The sequence below is a fragment of the Podarcis melisellensis genome (assembly GCF_964234715.1).
Source record: "Podarcis melisellensis genome assembly, chromosome: 3".
Taxonomy (NCBI): domain Eukaryota; kingdom Metazoa; phylum Chordata; class Lepidosauria; order Squamata; family Lacertidae; genus Podarcis; species Podarcis melisellensis.
In genome coordinates, this window is record NC_138530.1 from 112963526 (window position 1) to 112986934 (window position 23409).

At 42.3% G+C, this 23409-nt stretch overlaps 2 protein-coding genes and 1 long non-coding RNA gene across 5 annotated transcripts in view; 1 reads left to right on the forward strand and 2 right to left on the reverse strand.

Annotated features, from left to right (window-relative positions):
* PPP3R1 (protein phosphatase 3 regulatory subunit B, alpha) overlaps positions 1–6512 on the forward strand; it is a 39653-nt gene extending 33141 nt beyond the window's left edge. For all 3 annotated transcript variants that reach the window (XM_081906630.1, XM_081906631.1, XM_081906632.1), the window contains 3 exons: positions 1024–1083; positions 2847–3031; positions 4388–6512. In XM_081906630.1, coding sequence (XP_081762756.1) covers positions 1024–1083; positions 2847–3031; positions 4388–4435 — 293 coding nt within the window. In that variant the 3' untranslated portion in view covers positions 4436–6512. The remainder of the gene's footprint in view (positions 1–1023; positions 1084–2846; positions 3032–4387) is intronic.
* LOC309367356 overlaps positions 6240–23409 on the reverse strand; it is a 124851-nt gene continuing 107681 nt past the window's right edge. The window contains exon 2 of the long non-coding RNA XR_014167079.1: positions 6240–6675. This is a non-coding gene — a long non-coding RNA (uncharacterized lncRNA). The remainder of the gene's footprint in view (positions 6676–23409) is intronic.
* PNO1 (partner of NOB1 homolog) lies at positions 8346–17979 on the reverse strand. The gene is made up of 7 exons (XM_081906571.1): positions 17711–17979; positions 13434–13583; positions 11986–12069; positions 10434–10494; positions 9924–10041; positions 9236–9306; positions 8346–8627 (listed from the first exon to the last, which is right to left on the reverse strand). Exons 1-7 carry the CDS (start codon positions 17957–17959, stop codon positions 8560–8562), a joined length of 801 nt encoding a protein of 266 aa, XP_081762697.1. The 5' UTR covers positions 17960–17979; the 3' UTR covers positions 8346–8559.

Sequence of the window (23409 nt, forward strand, 5' to 3'; positions counted from 1 at the left end):
GAGTCTAGGGCTTGCCGATCAAAAGGCCGGCATTTCGAATCCCCGCGATGGGGTGAGCTCTTGTTGCTCGGTCCCAGCTCTTGCCAACCTAGCAGTTCGAAAGGACGCCAAAACGTGCAAGTAGATTAATAGGCACCACTCCGGCGGGAAGGTAAACGGCATTTCCGTGCGCTGCTCTGGTGTCGGTGTTCCGTTGCGCCAGAGGCGGCTTAGTCATGCTGGCCACATGACCCGGAAAAAACTGGAGCGGACAAACGCCGGCTCCCTCGGCCTGTAAAGCGAGATGAACGCCGCAACCCCAGAGTCGTTCGAGACTGGACTTAACTGTCAGGGGTCCCTTTACCTTTTTGAGGCTTTAAGAAGAGTGATTAAGAGGTCTTTCACAACACTCCACTATATTGTTTTGAAAACTAAAAATGAGATTAGTCTCTTAAAAGTAATCCCCTACATGCTTTGTAGAGTTCATGAGAGAAACGTTGCTCTGAAATTTGCCTTCTGCAGGTGGTAGTTGGTGGAAATAGTTAGGTGCATCAAAACAAAATAGCTAGGTTATGCTCACGTGAGGAGCAAACAGAAGTAAGGGTATGGTGATCAGGGGCCACTGAGCAAAACATTACCAGCATTTGGTGAAATAGGCCACCATCCTGAAAGGAGCTATCACACTAGCAGTGACTGTGTATATATTCTCTGCAGAATAGAAAAATGGAAATCAAACCAAGAAAAACTATGGACTGGCATTTTAAATTACTTTGTGTGGACACTGCAAAAAGTCTATGGTAGCATCAATTCCACCTGGAAGCACTCTACATATCTTAAATGAAAGCTGAGATTTTTATGAGTATTGTGAAGCCCATAGGACGCTGTAGCACACAAAAACATTGACCAACCTAGGCAGACCACATTCAGGATTGACTTACTTCGAGAGAATGCTAGACATGCATTACTGAAGTCCACAGGGGGGAATTGTATGTTATGTAATATGTAAAATATTTTATAAATGTTCTTCTTGCCTTTATTCTGTAGAATTTATAGAAGGAGTCTCTCAGTTCAGTGTCAAAGGTGACAAGGAACAGAAGTTGAGGTGTAAGTATCAGGTATTTCCTTAGCTGGCAAATAAAGTTTGCAATTGGGCAGTTGGGGGGAGGTGGAGAAGAAAATCATCATTGAGATGTCTGTTCTGTAATAAAACAGTAAGTACTTTGAAATAACTTGAATATCAGTTGAAAATCCTTAATTATGTGAAGAATGGAAAATTAACATACTAAATCTTTTGTACAGTTCAAGGTGAAATACACAGGCTTTGTGTTAGGAGTTGGGTTTTTTTTGTAATTGAAAGTACCTTAGTGGGTGTTTTAGATTTGTAGGTACATCACTAAAGCTTTTCTGGCCCTGTTTGTTTTTTACATAATGAAATACTGTGCCTGCAAATATTGTGTCATCTGCCAATAATAAAGCATAGAATGATTTCTTCACCCCGCTACCACACATGTAGATATACACCCCACTAGAGAATTCAGACTTAAAGCTGTCCTAGCATATAAAGTTTTATTAGTTTCTCCTTCCCTCTGAAAAGCTGCTTTGTAGGGTTGGGGGAATCCTCTGGAACAGTGGGAGGTGGTATTGGAAAGCGCGTTAAAGTGCAAGTAGATAAATAGGTACCACTCCGGCGGGAAGGTAAACGGCATTTCCGTGCGCTGCTCTGGTTTGCCAGAAGCGGCTTAGTCATGCTGGCCACATGACCCGGAAGCTGTACACCGGCTCCCTCGGCCAATAAAGCGAGATGAGCGCTGCAACCCCAGAGTCATCCATGACTGGACTTAACAGTCAGAGGTACCTTTACTTTTACCTTTAACAGGTAAAAATTGTTTTCCCAGACCCTGCCTGGGAGCAGACGGGGCACTCTAGATCAGGGTTCAGCAAACTTTTTCAGCAGGGGGCGGGTCCACTGTCCCTCAGACCTTGTGGGGGGCTGGACTATATTTTGAAGAGAAAAAAATGAATGAATTCCTATGCCCCACAAATAACCCAGAGATGTATTTTAAATAAAAGGACACATTCTGCTCATGTAAAAACATCCTGATTCCCAGACCACTCGTGGGCCGGATTTAGATTTAGATTTAGATTTAGAAGGTGATTGGGCCGGATCCGGCCCCCGGGCCTTAGGTTGCCTACCCATGCTCTAGATCCATCTCAACATGTTTAGTTAGAACTAAGACCCACTAATACATGTGAAACATATTTCCAGCTAATTGGGTTTAGGGTTTCAACCAATGTAACCAACTCTGAAAGGGAGTATGCCAATCACTTTGTAGCCAGACAATTACGGTGACATTGAAGGCAAATTATACCAGTGTTTAGGATTGAAATGGCACAGCTGATCTAATAGAAGCTATTTTTTCATATATCTGTGATACCCGATATGGCTGTAAAAAGACAAGATGTCTAGATGAAGTGTGTAACACCGATCTGCAGTAAAATGTTCCTGTCAAGTCTCTTCTTCACTCTTCCAAAGAAAATATAAATTTTAAAAAATACCTGAAAGAAAGTTGTCTGTCTTTGGAACTTCACTAAGTGGTGAAAGTAAGAGCCTTGGCTTCAATTAGGAAACTGAGTGAATGGTATAAATAAATGCTATAAATAAATACTCACTGACTTAGCTGCTAAGATAAAGAATGATTTATGAACATTCAACTGCTCAGAAGTTATTAAACAATCAGAAAAAGTCTGTTGTGTTAATAGAAAACAGTGCAGAAAAGGAGAAAGGGTATCACCAGCGTGTGAGAGAAAGAACACATTGAATGGGCCACAGAAGTCATATTTGCTACTGAGCTTTTCTTATCTTGCAGTTGCTTTCCGTATCTATGACATGGACAAAGATGGCTATATCTCCAACGGGGAGCTCTTCCAGGTTCTGAAGATGATGGTTGGGAACAATCTCAAAGATACCCAGTTGCAGCAAATTGTAGACAAAACCATAATAAATGCAGATAAAGATGGTGATGGAAGAATATCCTTTGAGGAATTCTGTGCTGTAAGTTCATTTTTAGTAAAATATGTTTATATATGCATTTTTCATTTTCAACTTTGCCCTTGTAGATGATGTCGTTATTTCCTAGAAAATAACCCGTTTAACTTATTCCATTGTTTTCTTCGACATTTGTCTTCAATTCTTCACAGGATAACGTATTAATTTTGCTTTAAACCCTTCCCATTTTAAGTCTCCTTATTGACTCAGCTGTCCTCTGGCAGTTCTTTCATTCACATCATATGGACATTCTGGAGACTTGACATAATTATCCTCCTGCTACTAATTTGATTGCTTCAGTTATCATAGATTAAAACTTCCCCACCTTCAAATGTTTTAGGTCTTCAGATGTGAGAAAAATTAGGTTGGCTACAAGAATCTTTTGCAAAACTAAGTTGTAATTTCATTCTGTGCTAATTATACCCACTTGGTAATTGCCTGATGTCATTATGACACAAGGTGAGGAATTTTTCCTCTGCTGCATGCAAATCATACTACAAAAGGAAATACAAGCCAATTGTTGCTTGAAGTTGCTGTTCAACAGCATAATAGGCTGTGACTCCAAGCCAGTTGCCTGTACCATGTTCCCATGGAGAACTCAGTCATACAGCCTGTCCAGTGGGCTTGAAGTCTCAACCTGTCAGCAGATAGGCAGTGGCTTTAAAGCCCACTGGAGTTCCTCTTGCCCCACTATGCACAGTCCGCTGCCTGTGGGGAACTCTGTAGCCTAGCTGTCCCCAGGCTTTCTCTCACGGCCGATCAGCAAGCCTCCATTGTCAATGCGGAACTGAGAACACACTTTTAAGGCTCCCAGTTGTACACTGGCAACAATATCTCTACCTGCCCCACACTTGATTCTGTGCTAATTATACCCACTTGGATTAATATGTTGGCAGGTGGTCTTTTTTTTTAATTGGTATCGTTGGCCAAATTGGCACCCATATAGGGCCCAGTTAGGCCCACAAGCCAGACCTTTAATGTCATAACTGTCTTGCATACTGTTTTTGACTCATTACTTAGGGTTGTAGCCAAGGAAGCCATTGCTTCAATGGAAAGATTTCTGCTCATGCACAGAACTTTGCCTCCCTTTCCTTCTGCCCACACAAGCCCTGAAGGGTTGGGGGGAAACCCCAGAGCAGATTTGGGGTGTGCGCACTGGAGGCATGTAGGAGGAGAGGGAGGTATCTTTGCATGAACAGAAGTTGTTCCACAACTACAACCCTGAATTTATGGAAACAGACCTTTCTTGAGGTGAGAGCCTCTTTCTGTGAAGATCAGATCAGAATCAGTTGATTTAAATTACCAGCCAATACTCTACTCTCTTGCGAATTCTCATATAATATTCTTGTATCAACATTTCAGGTTGTAGGAGGCCTAGATATCCACAAAAAGATGGTGGTAGATGTGTGACTCTTTAGGACACCACCCAACACTTTTGCTTTCTTCTCCATCTCTGAAGATCTGCTCAAGACGTCCAGCAACGCTCTCTGTGTATTTAAATGGAAGTATTTTTCTCTGTGAAGCCACATTTTCCAACATGAGCCTCATGAAGCCAACTAAGTGTTATTGAACTTTTATTCTCTCAATAACTCAAGTGTAGCACTTTAAAGTCTGAAGGACAGCAAGATGGAAAGAGCATATCAGTGTGGTGGAGAAAGGGAAGGGGGTTGGCTTTTTAATTTATTTTTCTCATCTTTTATAACAAGAAAATATCTATCTATATATATGTGTGTATTTATATATAGATATATATGTAGCTTTCTATATGTAGTAGTTAAGTGGGCTTTAATTTAATATACTTGATTCAGAAACAAAAATAGAGTACAAAGTGCCAAGCAGAACATTAACAGTTCGATATATGGATATACATCTTTACTTTTATGTCACACAGTTTTATATATATATAGTAGAAGAATGTAAAGTTTTAAATGGTTGTTAGGTCAACTCTTTCCTTTTTCCTGTGACTATTTCAAATATTTATATATTGACTGGCTGAGAAAGCATTGTTTCCTGTTAATTTCCCTAATTACATTTTTGTAAGACAGGAAACTGAAGTTTGTTTATATACCTGTTGATATATTACCAGGGACTGCATCTTTGCTCGATAGCTCTCAGTACAATTCTACTTATTAGGATGAGAAAATGTAATTTAAGGTTAATGCCAAGAACTAGTCCTTGTGTGCAAATAGGATTTAAAAGTTGCTTATGGCCATTTCATCCCTTCACTTAATAAATGGATGCAGTTGCACATAATATACCCTTAGTAAGCATCAGCTGTGATCCATTAAGTCTAGATAGAACAGTTGAAAGTATTTGCATTTGTTTCTCAGCACTTAGCTTAATTAAGAATTTAGAATTAACAAGACAATTGTATAGAGTTCCCATTGCACAGTGCGACTATAAAACCTTTCTTGCCATTATGTCCCAACCATATAGATTCTTTTATGCATTTAATGTAGTAGTTCCAAGTTGCATAAATAAACTGGTAATATTTTATATGTGTGTATATAGGATTATTACGGATATTACGGGGAAAACATTAACCAATGCCATAGGGAAGGAGGAAAGCTTCACTTTATCTAAATTTATACCTCTTGTTCTTCTCCACCATTTGGAGAGGGGTCTCTTTTTTTTTTCTAGATTTGTCCATATCATGACTTGTAATGGATAGTAACTTTATATGTGTGATATAAAAGTAGCGAGCCATGTTCTACAACTTTATATCATCCCTTTCCTTTTCTGCAATGGTACTATTGGCTAGAAGAAAAACATTCATTCGACTTTTAGGATAGCGCACCCTTTCCTGTGTAGCAGTTTTTTCCTATTTAAAAGGTTTTATAATTGGCAATGGAAAGGGCAGGCTGTATGGACTTAAATCAGCTGCCTGCCTGCCTGCCATAGCTGTTCCTTCAATTGAGTGCTGCACATCATGGGCTCTGTCTGTGAGAGAGAAATCCAGGTGCTTGGTGTCCTTGCATGACATGAAGTTTTGCATGTAGATCGATTTGAAACGTTCCTCTTGTTTACATGATTTGCATAATTTTAAAACGATAATGTTGCCAAACTTTGGTAAATGTTAAAAACAGAGAATCTCCACTACATGTAACTTTCTTCTTCTGGATCAGTCCGTGGCTTAGAATCCCAGCCAGTGGTGGTATCTGTTCCAGTGTCAACTGCCATGTGCTCTGCTTCAAGGGGGAACTAGTCTTTTGTGAATTTTTTTGTACATAAGTATTTGTTACAAACATTTTAGCAAATGCTTTCTATTTCTTAATTGCTTGTGCATATCCTGGCTGGCGTTATAGAAAAATAGTGCTAACATTACTTTCTTATTGGGGGATGAGCCCTTTTTTTTTTTTTTTAGTTTGTGTGTGGAAAATGCGTTATGTTGAATGTTTAGATTTTCCTCTGCATGCTACATCATACACTGTTGGAACTATAGGAACCTTCATACTGTATGAATAAAAAATAAAATATTTGAACTTTACCATAGAATTGTTGAAGCTTCTATAGAACAGGCAAGTAAACGCAAAACTAAAACATTTTCCCTGATTTCAAGTTTAATATGCCAGTTTATGTGTTTATGCATAAATCCCAAGCAGTATTTGACCACATAATCAGTGACAGATATTCAGCTGCCTCTGACTTACCTTCTTGGGATGCTACTGTGTTAGTCAAAACTTCCTGAACAAAACTAACTTGTAGCAAGCTGGTGGAGAGATATAAATAGTCTTACTAATAATAAGACAGTGGGATGTAAAACCTTAATCATAGCTTCAAGTGTAATTTGGACTACAATTTAATGCACACACACACACCGGCCATCAATACTGGCTTGGATGCAGTGACATTCATGCATGAGTAGAAAGCACTTCCTAAATGCAGAATAGGACACATTTCTCCTGAGCCACATACCGTATTGTTTTGCTCTATAAGACGCACTTTTCCCCTCCTAAAAAATAAGGGGAAATGTGCGCGCATCTTATGCAGCGAATGCAGGCGGGAGGCTCTGTCAGCGCTCTCTTTAAAGAGCTACGTGGAGCGTGTGTGTGGCTCTTGGGGGCTTTTCCCGAGGAGGAAGAGGGCTGCCCTTCTGCACACATGCTCCGTGCACTCTTTAAAGGGAGTGCAGCTCTTGGGGGAGCCTTAGCCATGCACAGCCTCTCCTGGGCAGGGGATGAAGGCTCCCCTTGCCCGGGAGAGGCTGTGTGCGGCTAAAGCAGCCAGCGGGATCCATTCCGCTGGCTGTCTTGGCTTAAGCCACAGCCGTGCACAGCCTCTCCCGGCCGGAGAGGCTGCCCACGGCTAAAGCAGCAGCCACAACAGCGAGCGGGATCCCGCTGGCTGTTCTAGCTTAGCCATGGGTTGAAGTCTCCGCAGGGGAGCGGGGAGCCTTCATCCCGCTCCCCTGCGAAGGCTTCGTGCGGCTATCCCTAGCTTTTGCACGCTCTGTCCCTTCCCCCACCTCCCAGAAAAGCCCCCAAGAGCTGCGCTCCCTTAGAGTGTGCAGGTCTTGCGGGAGGAAAGCCAGTAGGGTTGCTTTCGCTGAAGCCAGGAGGGCAAGAGGGATCAGTGTGCACCGATCCTGCTTGCTCTCCTGGCTTTAGTGGTAGCCCTGCAATGCCTCCTGAGTGGAGATGGAGGAGCTCTCCCTCTTAGCTCAGGATGCTTTGCGTTCCTTTCTTATTTCTCGTTTTCCTCCCCTAAAAACTAGGTGCGTCCAATCTTCCGGTGCGAAAAATACGGTATATAGTAGAGTTCCAACACTCTTGACTGGGCTTTTGAGTACGAAGGCCTAAAGACCAATTTCAGCACCCATGGAAAAGCAGTTTGCACTCCAGGGGGTACACCTAAACAGGAGTGATTTCTGTACCCCTCAGCATGGTAACCAATCCCTGTTAGAACTTAAACTGTGTTCAGTACTTTACATAAAGCTTTTAGGGGAGTGTGAGTGAGGTGATGCAAAAATGAGTATTCACTGTCTTGTCATTTAAAGCCCAGTATCTTTAGTATTCACAATACTTAAACTGGGGTGTGAAGAATTATTGTAGGGTAGCTTATCGGGTGCATCGTGTCCTATTAAGAAGAGATGTAAATTAGCCATCTAATGCAGTGTTTAAAGCGGTCATAGCCCAAATACAGTAAACAGACTGTGGCTAGTTTCTAATTTGAGGGGTATCGGTGGTGGAGGTGAGTTTCCATGTCAACACACATCTCACTGGTCCAACATCTGCTACCGAACACTGCTAGGATACAAGTACTGTTGTGGGATCACCGCACAGAATTATCAAATTGGACATTCACGTTGAAACACTGAGGCGTTAGGCAAGTTGGCTATAGCAAAACTTTTGTTTGCCATCTTTATTACATATGCTCATCAGACAATATGTCTGCTGGAGAACAGAGTTACACTCTTTCCTACACCCATGTTGGAGTGAAGAGTTGCCACAGGCTTTTTTCTTCAGTCCCACCGTTTCTGTATACGAGTCCTTGTACAGAAAATCCATTTAGCTTCAAATCCAGCATTGTTCGTCTTAAAACCTTTCTGCTGCTCTGCTGGCCACTGCTCTAATATTGCCATAAACCTTTGATGGAGGACTTCCTGTAGAAGAAAGCAAAGTATTAGTACTCCTGATAATGAAATTCAGCACTTAAAATGAAAATATAATTGATACCAATATTGATCTTACTAGACATAATCCTAAAACCTACGATGAACATGCACACAAAAGTCATACTGATAAGGAGTAGGAAAAATAATAAAAAATAGATAAAACCATGAGTACTAATATATTCAAAAGAAGCCGCTTTCAAACAAGTATTTAGAGATGCGTAGCCCTGTAGATGATATTAATAATAATAATAATAATAATATCATCTTTATTGTCATTGCCCCCTCTCGGGGACAACGAAATTACTTGGCTGCTCCATCCACCCAGGTAGGGCACTCCACACAAAATCAAAACAACTATAAAAACACTAATTACAGATAGTAGTACAAAAGCTGCCTCTGAACTTAATTTCCTTCTGTATGGGTACTAATGGTTATACCTACCTCTTACTACCATTCCGGATTATTAAAGTCATAAGTAATTATTTTTGCTCAGAAATGTAATGTCTCGGCCATCAATAGAAGCAAAGCCAGTTAAAAGTCCTAGCCCAAAGCAGGGCTCTTTAAATCCAGATTTCCTTTTGTTAAAAGAGGCTTACCTAAGATGAGGTTGCAAATTGCTGTTCGTGCCATTTTAATATTCTGGAAAGACCCCAAAATATGAACTTTCCTGTAATGAAAATAAGAAGTTTTACTTTACATGTGGAACGTACAGTATTTAGGAATATTAGACTAATACTTGAAAAAAAATATTTTTAGTGACCCCAAAGGACCAAACAATCTCACATTGGTAGAATCGGCACCTGACTGAACTGTGCCTCCATAAGGAGAGATTTCAGTCATCTATCTAGATGCTCAGCCCTTTCCAAATCCTAAGCATTAAAAGTAGCCATGGCATCGTACTGTCCTCATCTACTTCATTTCAGATCCACTTTGCTGCACTGCATGATAACAACCACACCATCTACCGTAGCACACCGAGGGGGGCGGCAGCGGCGGCTGAAGAATCCATCTTAATTGGGGCTAATCCATTCTTTACTTAGTGCTGTATCATGAGGAATAATTGTCACAAGAAAACATACACAGCTTTTTGAAATTGAGAAAATATACCTAGAGGTTTCGTCAGCTGCCTAGTAAATGAGGTAGCCAGATAGCATCTTACTGCCTATTCAGGGTCCCCTACAATCACTTTTTAAAAGTCTTGTCCAGACAGAACGTTGCACGGAAAGTACACCAATTCATATTCATACCACAAGAAAATGTTATAGGATACTGGATTATACTTACGAGTCTGCAAGAACTATTCGTGTTCTGGTCACATTTTCAATAGTGAATTTTGTTTTTCCACCTTTCCCAGCAATTCTTCCTATTGCTCTAGAAAGATGATCTCCTTTTAACGGCTTGACTAAAGAGAAAAGGTCAATGTAATTTCATCGTACACATTTTTCTAACCCAGTCCTAAATAGGTTTGTTCTGGGCTCAATGAATGATATGGGTGAATGTGATGTTGCACAACTAATGCTTAGTAGCTGTGAACCGAGTTAGTCTCTTGAATAGGAGATCATTGAGAACCACATGAGAATAAAATACTTTTAAATGTTTATTCCAAAACGCTCTGCAATCATTTTATGTGTTGTTATAATAGGGAAGGAAAATGATACTTAAAACAGCCTTTCATTTTAATAGTGAGCAGCAGCGTTTGTTACTAGTGTAAGTGCTTACACATCCCTCAGTCACTGAAAAATGCACCTATACTGAGGTTTTGAAAACACAAGACCTTAAAAATGGAAGACTCACCATCTGTTACTTCAAAGGATTCCAGAAAAAGGTCATCTAATCTGATGAGAGCAAGTGCATCCTGGAAGAGAGTTGTGGAATTTGAAACTTTGTATAAGAAACAAAAAAATACTTCTCAAAAGATCAGTAATCTTACAGGGCAGGCACAGGACCTAATTAGGGACAGTATGAAAATTAGAACAGAAAAATAGAACTGACTGGCAGCGGCTTCTGAATTTTCCTTTGTAGCATGGCTAAAATGGGTCACCTGACGTGGGTGACATTCAGTGATTGACAGTCCTGTGAAAATGGCTCATAGGGGGTTGAAGAACCCAGGATATAAAGGGCAAGGCAATGTCACAACAGCAGGTGTGATGGGGACTTCTTCCTTTGCTCCCCCAATCTGTCCTATGGGGTTCCTCTGTAGCCTTCTTAGACTTTACCAACTGGTGGGGTCTGTGATGGGAGGAAGTCAAATGACACTGAGGTTGATTCAGAGAAAGAGTTTATTCTGCTCTCCGGATAGCAGAAGGCACTTGCGTGGTCAGTCCACAGCAAGTCCAAATAAATGAGAAATTTCATGCAGTATATATATCCTCCAGGCACCCTCTCCCCCCTTCCCCAGGAATCCAGCCACATCAGCTTATACACGTAAGTTGACATCCATAAACAGTTGTTCCTGTTCCGGCACTCTTGACCATAAAAGGTTGTTCCTGTTCCTATACTCTTATCTTGGGGCAGGAGGTCACCAACTCCTGGCCCCGTTCCTGGGTCTCTTGTCAGACTTGACAAGGTCTGTGCGTCTTTGTGGTCAGGATATAAGATAAGACCCAGACATGCCATCCCTGCTCTACTCGGAACTGGCAAGGCCACTCATTGCTGTCACGGACTGATAAGGGCTTTGAGCACTTGTTTATACAGCTGAGTTTTCTGTTTATACATTGACTCAAGAGCTCAAGTTAATGCATTTTAGAAATGCTCCCTTGGAGAAAGAAAAATGTGGAGTTTGGGTCCCGTTTCAGACTGACTGCACAGAAACCCATTCCTTCGCCTCAACCCTTAAACAGATTTTTTTGGGGGGTTGGTGGGCATGGAGAATGCAGGAAGAGGAAGGGATGTCTCACTACCAAAAGCCCAGTGCATGGAGGACACCACAGTTGGCTATCATTTGTAGCTTTTAAAAATACAAGTTCCACAACAGGAGGATTAAGGTATATTAGCAAATATTAAGGAAAACTTTCCAAAGTCAATATTAATCTGGTACTTTTGCTCCTATTTTTAAACCATCACCTTTGTTTTAAAAACCTGGAAACATTCACTCTGGCAAAACATATTCCCCTTTTGACTACAAAGCACCCCAAAGAAAACAGCTTTAATAAATTCTAAAACAGAAATTATACATGAAAGTCAAGCATGCAGATCTCAGTGCAGGGATGGCTGGAACACAGCACAACAATACAAAGTCAATTTCTTCATTTGGATAACAGATTGTTAAATCTCCATTGTTCAAAAGACAAAAGAAATCCTTTACCCTATGCATGCCAGAGAATCTCTTTAAAAACAAGTAACTCACCTCAACTTGAAATCCAAGTAGAAAAGCTTTCACAAAATCAACTGCTTTTGTCAAAGCACCTACGTCTTTTGTTTCTTTACAAGTCTAGAAGAGAAAATAAGTTGTTAAGGTTTGGGCAATGGAGCGCTGGGAGATTTAGTATACAAGCTGATCTTCTCTACATCATTCGACTTAAAAACCAAGCTCTGTGCTTCCATTAACACAAAGGCCTGTTCCTTCCTCCTACAGAAGCATATGCTGACAACTCCCAATGGTCAACTTCACCTTAATTTTACCCATTCCTAAATCTGTATTTCCTGCCAACCTAGCAGTTCGAAAGCACGTCAAAGTGCAAGTAAATAAATAGGTACCGCTCCAGCGGGAAGGTAAACGGTGTTTCCGTGCGCTGCTCTGGTTCGCCAGAAGCAGCTTAGTCATGCTGGCCACATGACCCGGAAGCTGTACGCCAGCTCCCTCGGCCAATAAAGCGAGATGAGCGCCGCAACCCCAGAGTCGGTCATGACTGGACCTAATGGTCAGGGGTCCCTTTACCTTTAAATCTGTATTATATTTACCCTCAAAAAACACTCTGCAACAATACATAATGATTTTGTAAAGTAATTTCAAACTGTTTTATTCCGCATTGAAAGTTAACTCTCCACGATGAATGGCTCAGATCCAAGTTGTTATATCTTTGCGTTACTAAGAAATAAGTGAGGTTCTCCTGAGATTAATGAAACTTCCAGAGCACTCTGGACATTATTTATCCACTAACCTCAATGACTCTGTCCCAATGGCCTCATTATTTAATTTAGCTAGTTAAACAGGAGAATCCATTCTGTCTGGATTTGGCTTCATCTGAGATCCCCTGCAACTGCTCCAATGCCAGCCCCCAAATGGCACTGCTGAGACTATAGTGCTTAAATCCAGCCCACTACTACCTGCTGAACTTTTTCACTAGGAACTAGGGCCTGACCCTGTCTCCCACCCTGCTTTCGCGTCACGTCTTTTTAGCCTGTAACTGCTGTGTGAGCCCTTTTCAGCTAAAGGGGGGGGGGGGAGACATGCTTTCATTAATAGCAAATACTAGGTCCTCCTACTTTACAAAGAACCAGATGACATGACATGGGAAGAGGCTGCTCAATTGCAGGCAGTTCTCCTCACCCCAGGGCCAAAGACCTCATACAGTAACTAGCACCCCCCTCTCTGCTACCATCAATTCTGCTCAACACATTCTGGGCAGCAAAGAGCATGCTGAATTTGGGACAGCCATTTGTCTGCTTGTGACTAAATTTGCCCCTTAACTCATAGTTTAATTAGAATGGACATGGGATTAGTTCAGCAGTCAGGTTTTCAAGTCTTTCCTATCTATCAATTATTCCTCCTGGCATGAGGGGACACAGGAGAAAGGAAAGGGGTAGGCACAAATGACCATTATATGTTCTAGGAAAACACATCCTACAGCTCACCTTTATCTCTACGTTTCTTGTTTTTAAATTAAACCTAATTTGAAGCTGTAAGTGTTCTACGATAGGCGTGAAAATTTTCATCCAGTTTTCTTTCAGAGGTGTGTATCTGTTTGGTGGTACAGAAATTTTCCTCACTTCACCTTTTCCACCCTATAATAAAAGACCAAGAAAGAAAGAAAGAAAGAAAGAAAGAAAGAAAGAAAGAAAGAAAGAAAGAAATGTTGGTTTTAAGCATTTTTATTATATCAACTGTACACTTCCCTGAGAAAGCTTTTTTTTAATGCAGTATATAAATTCCTATGTGTACAAATAAATAAGATCCCTTTGCACCAGAATCTAAATTGCATGACAAGTAAAATTACTCTTAAGTATTCAATTCAATGATTAGCTTAATGTTTTGCTTTCAATAACCTTAGGAGAACTGTGGCAAGTAAGCCCAGTTGACTTATTTTGGCTAGAAACTTTTACTTTAAGTCTGAGAGGTTGTTGTTGTTGTTGTTCAGAATTGGTAACCAAGTTTATACTGACCTAACAAGCAGTACAGAAACATATAAGGAAAATCATCCCATAACAGTATATTCTAGTGAAGACAGAACTTATTCAGAATGATCAAACAGAGTATAGCAAAAGTTTAGAGTAAACATAGTACATGCTACCACTTCCACTACCTCTAACCAAGATTCAGGTTTGGGGAATATTCACATACTGAATGCTGAATCCTTCCAAAATGACAATTTTCAACCATAATTTGTCTCCCTGCAACACCCATGAATTCAGAAATGGGGAGGCAGAATAACAGCAAAAACCTAGCCAAGAATTTAAGTTTTGATCATAACCCATTGAGGGACCTGCATTGGCCAAAGCAGGATTTGCATTAGAAAGCAGAACCAAACCAGTGTCAGAAACTAAGAAATATAAGTTAATCACCAGGTTACAGTTGCCACAACATACTGTTTAGTCACCATTCCTCCCACAATAAGGTTATTGTTATTATTATTAATTTCATTTCTATTCTGCTTTATATTTTAAAGAGAAAAAAAATCAAAGTGGTTTACAACACATTAAAACATCAAATAAAACAATCAAGAATAAAATAAGGACAAGATGTCCAAAGATCAGCCAGCTGGCAGCAGTGTCTCTTGATGCTGGGGCATGTGGGGGAATGTCTGAAGCAGAAAACACACCAGCCAGATGGAGATGTCCATTGCCAAAACTGGCGACAAGACATCTTCACTTGTTGGTAGCAAATGGAGCCACACCAGTCGCAAAACGCAACTGGAGCCTGTGGAATTTCGAGCACTGAACCAAATCAAGGTCTAATCACAGTACCCCGTGTCAAGTAATTCACTATGATACAAGTGCACATTACATCTCAAAACACAGACTCATAGAATTATAGAGTTGGGAGGTACCCAGGGGGCCATTTATTTTATTTGCTGAATTTATATACTGCCCTATACCTGCATGTTGCAGGGCAGCGCACAGAATAAAATCAAAATATAAAACCACAAAATACATAATCAAAATAAAAGCAGCAACAACCTAATACGCTCCCCCCAAAAAAATCCCACATTTTAAAAGAGGATAGGATGTCAGTCAAATCAACCAAAGGCCTGGTTAAAAAGGAATGTTTTTGCCTGGCGCCTAAAGATGCATAATGAAGGTGCCAGGCGAACGTCCCTGGAGAGAGCATTTCACGGATGGGGAGCCTGTTCTTGTGTTGCCACCCTCCAGACCTGTATGACTCCTGGCAAAAGGTGTGGTGGAAAAAACCGACTGAACTTCACTTGAAAATGATAGCTGCAACCAGGACTTGCAATACCCAAAGATTTCCCATAACGTGATGCAAGATCTTCTCGTATGACCATCGTGCAGGAAGTGCAGTGCAGTGACTAATGTTTTCAACTCTTCGAAAGATCCCATCAATGTCTCTGAAAAAAATTACACATCACTTGGGAAGACAGGCAAACTAATGCCAGTGTACTGGACGAAGCAAAGATCACCAGTGTGATTCTTCAACATCAACTTTGTTGGACTGGTCATGTGTGGATGCCTGATTGTCGTCTTCCAAAGCAACTACTCTAACTTAAAAATGAACTGAAAGGGTGCTGGTGGTCAATAAAAACGGTTTAAAGACTCTCTCAATGCAAATCTAAAAAAAATGTAGTATAAACACCAACAACTGGGAAACACTGGCCTGTGAGCGCTCCAATTGGAGAACAGCCTTTACCAAAGGTGTCAGGGGCTTTGGAGACACTCAAACTCAGGATGAAAGGGAGAAAGGTGCTAAGAGGAAGGCAAATTTGGCACACCCTCACCGTGATCAACTTCCGCCCAGAAAACTATGTCCCTGCCGACAAAGATCCATATAGTTAAAGCTATGGTTTTCCTAGTAGTGATGTATGGAAGTGAGAGCTGGACCATCAAGAAGGCTGAACACTGAAGAATTGATGCTTTTGAATTATGGTGCTGGAGGAGACTCTTGAGAGTCCCATGGACTGCAAGAAGATCAAACATCTCCATTCTGAAGGAAATCAGCCCTGAGTGCTCACTGGAAGGACAGATCGTGAAGCTGAGGCTCCAATACTTTGGCCACCTCATGAGAAGAGAAGAGGTTGGACAGTGTTCTTGAAGCTACCAGCATGAGTTTGACCAAACTGCGGGAGGCAGTGGAAGACAGGAGTGCCTGGCGTGCTCTGGTCCAGGGGGTCACGAAGTGGCGGACACGACTAAACGACAACAACAATAATAATAATATTGCATTTCAAACAAGTTCCAGGCTTCATTCAAATTAAGTGTCTTGGAAAGGATGAGAAAACAATGGTTAACTTCACTTGAGGATTGCAAGAAAATGCAGTTGGCCACACCTTTACCTGACTTCTGCTTTCAAACAGAATTTCTTGGAGCTAATTAAAGTACCTAGGTGTGTCCTCTTTAAGTGATGGGTTTCTCCAGAATCAAAGCTATTTGAAATCAGGAGAGCTGTGGAAGGACGTGTGGGTCCAGAATTGGCCTCCGCAGTCACTTACGGACTCGCTGTTAAGACCCTGTTCATCTTACTCGCCTACAAGCGATTGCCAAAGAGGAAGAAGTGTGTTGAACTAGGGAGGGAAGGGTTCGAATCCCCCCTCAGCCATAAAGCTCACTGAGTGACATAGGGCCAATCTGAGCCTGACCTACCTCACAGGGTGGTTGTGGGGATTTACAATCTAACTCGGCTACAAGTGATTGCCAAAGAAATAGAAGTAGAATATGTGACTGGGGCAGGCATTGTGACCAAACAAACATGGCTGGTTTGTCTAACACATAGCCCCTCCTCTCCCCAACCAGGTGTGCCCTGGTCCCTCCCCAAAAATTATCCAGAGTCTTGGGGAAAACCCCAAAACAAATTCAAGGTGAGAGGAGCATAAGAGGGGAGATGCTATCTGTCTACGTCATTTACTGGGCAGCTGACGAAACCTCTAGGTGTATTTTCTCAACAAATATACCAAAGGACTAGGGAGGGCAAGGTTTTAAAATAATGTTGGATTTGGAAATAATAAGGCATTAGTGACATAGCTTAAAAAGTATGCAAAATGCAATAGAAAAGGAGGAAAGATTAAAGTGATATTATGTCGAAAGTAAATAATATTATAAAGGTGATTAAGTACGAGGAGAAAAGATTGGTGACATAATAGAATGAACTTAATAATTAGAAATGAGATCTGAAAGAGGGTAAGGATTTTCTGTATCTGATTGGGTAAAGAGGAACACAAAAAAGGGAGGCGTGAGGAAGTCAAGAAAGGAAGTTAATTAAGTATGATCGAAAAAGTTGGAGTTTTTATGTTTTTGTACTTGGTTGGGTGGAATTTTTCTTTACTGTATTTTATATTTTTGTGTTTTGGTCTGTTCTATGTGTTACTTTTGATTATGCTTTATTTCTTTTTACATCTTTTCTACTTCTGTGGTGGTTATGTACTTTTCTTTTTTGTAAAAACCTAATAAATATATATATTTTTTTAAAAAAAATAGGACTAGGGAGGGCAGGGTTCGAATCTCCCCCTCAGCCATGAAGCTCGCTGGGTGACGTAGGGCCGATCACTACCTCTGAGCCTGACCTACCTCACAGGGAGGTTGTGTGGATTTACATGAGGAGGAAAACCAGGCGAAGCCCCTTGGAAGGAGCACAGCTCTATCAGCGCAGCAAGTAAATACGTCACAGAAATAAAGACGAAGCCAGAGGCGGGACGGGGCCCCTGAGCCGCCCTCGCAGGGCCTGGAGCCTCTCCCTGACTCACCCCGAGAGCCTCTCCGCGGAGAGGGGGGAAATCCGGCCGCTTGAGGGGCGGAGGGCCCTCGCCCGTCTCCATGGCGCCTTCCTGGCGCTCGCACGCGCGCCGCTTCCGCTTGCGGACCCGCGTGAAGCCTTCGCCGGCAGCCTGCGCCTCCATGGACGCGACCCCGCTCTCGCCGGCAGAGCCCTCCATGCCGAGTCCGCGGGACACGCCGAAAGGAAGGGGCGGGGCCGGCGGTCTGGGAAACGTCATCACGCCCGCGACGTCACTTCCGCCGCTCTAGTTTCCCCCTTTCGCGCTCTCTATCGTCTTGCGGCCTCCTCCTCCCCCCATTGAATAGTAGTAGCAATAATTAACAACAATAGTAGAATCATGCATGTCAAAGAGACCATGAGGGTCATCTGGTCTAATCCCCTGCAATGCAGGAATCCGAAGTAGGGCTCAAAAACCCTGAGAGTCTCTTGCGCTACCAACTGAGCTATTAACCAGGCATAGGCAAAGTCGGCCCTCCAGATGTTTTGGGACTACAACTCCCATCATCCCTGACTACTGCTCCTGTTAGCTAGGGATGATGGGAGTTGTAGTCCCAAAACATCTGGAGGGCCGAGTTTGCCTATTATCTAACAACAACAACAAGCAGTACAGTACATCCAATGTCTTGTTGTTGTTTAGTCGTTTAGTCGTGTCCGACTCTTCGTGACCCCATGGACCAGAGAACGCCAGGCACCTCTGTCCTCCACTGCCTCCCGCAGTTTGGTCAAACTCATGCTGGTAACCTCGAAAACACTATCCAACCATCTCGTCCTCTGCCGTCCCCTTCTCCTTGTGCCCTCCCTCTTTCCCAACATCAGGGTCTTCTCCAGGGAGTCTTCTCTTCTCATGAGGTGGCCAAAGTACTGGAGCCTCAGCTTCACAATCTGTCCTTCCAGTGAGCACTCAGGGTTGATTTCCTTCAGTATGGAGAGGTTTGATCTTCTTGCAGTCCATGGGACTCTCAAGAGTCTCCTCCAGCACCATAATTCAAAAGCATCAATTCTTCGGCGATCAGCCTTCTTTATGGTCCAGCTCTCACTTCCATACATCACTACTGGGAAAACCATAGCTTTAACTATACGAACCTTTGTTGGCAAGGTGATGTCTCTACTTCTCAAGATGCTGTCTAGGCCTGTCATTGCTTTTCTCCCAAGAAGCAGGCGTCTTTTAATTTCGTGGCTGCTGTCACCATCTGCAGTGATCATGGAGCCCAAGAAAGTAAAATCTCTCACTACCTCCATTTCTTCCCCTTCTATTTGCCAGGAGGTGATGGGACCAGTGGCCATGATCTTCGTTTTTTTGATGTTGAGCTTCAGACCATATTTTGCGCTCTCCTCTTTCACCCTCATTAAAAGGTTCTTTAATTCCTCCTCACTTTCTGCCATCAAGGTTGTGTCATCTGCATATCTGAGGTTGTTGATATTTCTTCCGGCAATCTTAATTCCGGCTTGGGATTCATCCAGCCCAGCCTTTCGCATGATGAATTCTGCATATAAGTTAAATAAGCAGGGAGACAAAATACAGCCTTGTCGTACTCCTTTCCCAATTTTGAACCAATCAGTTGTTCCATATCCAGTTCTAACTGTAGCTTCTTGTCCCACATAGAGATTTCTCAGGAGACAGATGAGGTGATCTGGCACTCCCATTTCTTTAAGAACTTGCCATAGTTTGCCGTGGTCGACACAGTCAAAGGCTTTTGCATAGTCAATGAAGCAGAATTAGATGTCTTTCTGGAACTCTCTAGCTTTCTCCATAATCCAGCGCATGTTTGCAATTTGGTCTCTGGTTCCTCTGCCTCTTCTAAATCCAGCTTGCACTTCTGGGAGTTCTCGGTCCACATACTGCTTGAGCCTTCCTTGTAGAATTTTAAGCATAACCTTGCTAGCGTGTGAAATGAGTGCAATTGTGCGGTAGTTGGAGCATTCTTTGGCACTGCCCTTCTTTGGGATTGGGATGTAGACTGATCTTCTCCAATCTTCTGGCCACTGCTGAGTTTTCCAAACTTGCTGGCATATTGAGTGTAGCACCTTAACAGCATCATCTTTTAAAATTTTAAATAGTTCAGCTGGAATACCATCACTTCCACTGGCCTTGTTATTTGCAGTGCTTTCTAAGGCCCATTTGACTTCACTTTCCAGGATGTCTGGCTCAAGGTCAGCAACCACACTACCTGTGGTATACGAGACATCCATTTCTTTCTGGTATAATTCCTCTGTGTATTCTTGCCACCTCTTCTTGATGTCTTCTGCTTCTGTTAGGTCCTTTCCACTTTTGTCCTTTATTATGGAAATCTTTGTACGAAATGTTCCTTTCATATCTCCAATTTTCTTGAACAGATCTCTGGTTCTTCCCATTCTATTGCTTTCCTCTATTTCTTTGCACTGCTCGTTTAAGAAGGTCTTCTTGTCTCTCCTTGCTATTCTTTGGAAATCTGCATTCAATTTCCTGTATCTTTCACCATCTCCCTCGCATTTTGCTTGCCTTCTCTCCCCCGTTATTTGTAAGGCCTCATTGGACAGCCACTTTGCTTTCTTGCATTTCCTTTTCATTGGGATGGTTTTCGTTGCTGCCTCCTGTATAATGTTACGAGCCTCCATCCATAGTTCTTCAGGCATTCTGTCCACCAAATCTAAATCCTTAAACCTGTTCCTCACTTCCACTGTGTATTCATAAGGGATTTGACTTAGATTGTATCTTACCGGCCCAGTGGTTTTTCCTACTTTCTTCAGTTTAAGCTTGAATTTTGCTATAAGAAGCTGATGATCTGAGCCACAGTCAGCTCCAGGTCTTGTTTTTGCTGACTGTATAGAGCTTCTCCATCTTTGGCTGCAGAGAATATAATCAATCTGATTTCGATGCTGCCCATCTGGTGATGTCCATGTGTAGAGTCGTCTCTTGTGTTGTTGGAAAAGTGTGTTTGTGATGACCAGCTTGTTCTCTTGACAGAACTCTATTAGCCTTTGCCCTGCTTCGTTTTGATCTCCAAGGCCAAACTTGCCAGTTGTTCCTTTTATCTCTTGACTCCCTACTTTAGCATTCCAATCCCCTATAATGAGAAGAACATCCTTCTTTGGTGTCACTTCTATAAGGTCTTGTAAGTCTTCATAGAATTGGTCAATTTCAGTTTCTTCAGCACAAGTAGTTGGTGCATAAACTTGGATTACTGTGATGTTAAAAGGTCTGCCTTGGATTCGTATCGAGATCATTCTATCATTTTTGAGATTGCATCCCAGTACAGCTTTCGCCACTCTTTTGTTGACTATGAGGGCCACTCCATTTCTTTTACGGGTTTCTTGCCCACAGTAGTAGATATGATGGTCATCCGAACTGAATTCACCCATTCCCGTCCATTTTAGTTCACTGATGCCCAGGATGTCAATATTTATTCTCGCCATCTCATTTTTGACCACCTCCAACTTACCCAGGTTCATGGTTCTTACATTCCAGGTTCCTATGCAATATTTTTCTTTACAGCATTGGACTTTCCTTTCGCTTCCAGGCATATCCGCAACTGAGCGTCCTTTCGGCTTTGGCCCAGCCGCTTCATCAGCTCTGGATCTACTTGTACTTGCCCTCCGCTCTTCCCCAGTAGCATGTTGGACGCCTTCCGACCTGAGGGGCTCATCTTCCAGCGTCATATCTTTTATATGCCTGTTGTCTTTGTCCATGGAGTTTTATTGGCAGGGATACTGGAGTGGCTTGCCGGTTCCTCCTCCAGGTGGATCACGTTTGGTCAAAACTCTCCACTATGACCTGTTCATCTTGGGTGCCCTGCTCGGCATAGTTCATAGCTTCTCTGAGTTCTTCAAGCCCCTTCGCCACGGCAAGGCAGTGATCCATGAAGGGGTACATCCAATGTCTACACCTACACTTCATTAAGAACTTAATTCGTTCTGGAGGTCTGTTATTAACCTGAAACTGTTCTTGACCTGAAGCACCACTTTAGCTAATGGGGCCTCCTGCTGCCGCTGCGCCGTCGCTGCACGATTTCTGTTCTCATCCTGAAGCAAAGTTCTTAACCCGAGGTACTATTTCTGGGTTAGCAGAGTCTGTAACCTGAAGCGTATGTAACCTGAAGCGTATGTAACCCGAGGTACCACTGTATATACCCGCTTTTAGATCGGTACATCCAATGTCTACACCGATCTAAAAGCGGGTATATACAGTGGTACCTCGGGTTACATACGCTTCAGGTTACATACGCTTCAGGTTACAGACTCTGCTAACCCAGAAATAGTACCTCGGGTTAAGAACTTTGCTTCAGGATGAGAACAGAAATCGTGCAGCGACGGCGCAGCGGCAGCAGGAGGCCCCATTAGCTAAAGTGGTGCTTCAGGTCAAGAACAGTTTCAGGTTAATAACAGACCTCCAGAACGAATTAAGTTCTTAATGAATTAAGTACCACCGTATTTGTTTTGTCGGGTCTCTGAACCGTAATAAAGATTGATTGATTGATTGATTGGTTCGTATTTGTGCGTCTGGTTCTTCCAGACTAAGTGCAGAACTTTACATTTGTTTCAATTAATTTTGTTAGTTTGAGCCCAGCTCTCTAATCTGTAAAGTTCATTTTGAATCCAGATTCTGTCTTCTGCAGCATTAGCTACCTCTCCCAGTTTAGTGTCATCTTCAAATTGGATGAGCTTGTCACTCCCCGCCCCCTGCCCCCCGGATTATGACACACCATTACTGACCATTCTTTGGGTTCAGTCAGTCAACCAGCTACAAATCCACCTAACCGTTACCTCATTCAGTATACAGTGGTACCTCAGGTTAAGTACTTAATTCATTTAACCTGTAACCTGAAGCATATGTAACCCGAGGTACCACTGTATAAGATAGGGACACCTGGTTTAATGGTGGCACATGTGAAAAGTATAGTGGGGTTTAACAAGTTCAACAGGAGTCAACAGTGTGATGCAGCAGCAAAAAAAGCTAATGCTATTCTAGGCTGCATCGACAGAAGCAAAGTGTCCAGGTCAAGGGAAGTAATAGTACCACACTATTCTGTCTTGGTCAGACCCCACCTGGAATACTGTGTCCAGTTCTGAGCACCACTGTTTAAGAAGGATGTTGACAAGCTGGAACATGTGCGCAGGAGGGCAACCAAGGTGATCAAGGGTCTGGAAACCAAGCTTTATGAGGAGCGCTTGAAGGAGCTGGGTATGTTTAGCCTGGAAAAGAGGAGGCTGAGAGGAGATATGATAGCCATCTTCAAATATCTCTAGAGCTGTCACATGGAGGCTAGGACTCGAACCAATGGCTTCAAATTACAAGAAAGGAGATTCCAACTTCACATCAGAAAGAACCTTCTGACGGCAAGAGCCGTTTGACAGTGCAATGGAACTGCCTCAGAAGAAGGTGGATTCTCGAAAGGGGTCAGGTTCACCGCATGTACTGTGTTAAAGGAAAATATAATGAAAATGATGTACAGATGGTATTTGACTCCTGTAAAATTAGGAAAGATATATCATAATTGCGATGTTGGAAATGTAAAGAAAAGGAAGGAACATTTTATCATATGTGGTGGACCTGCCTCAAGGTGAAAGACTTCTGGGAAAAGATATATAACGAATTGAAAAAAATGTTGAAATATACATTTATAAAGAAACCAGAGGCCTTTCTTCTTGGAATAACAGGTTTGGAATTGCCCAAGAAAGATGTAAAATTAT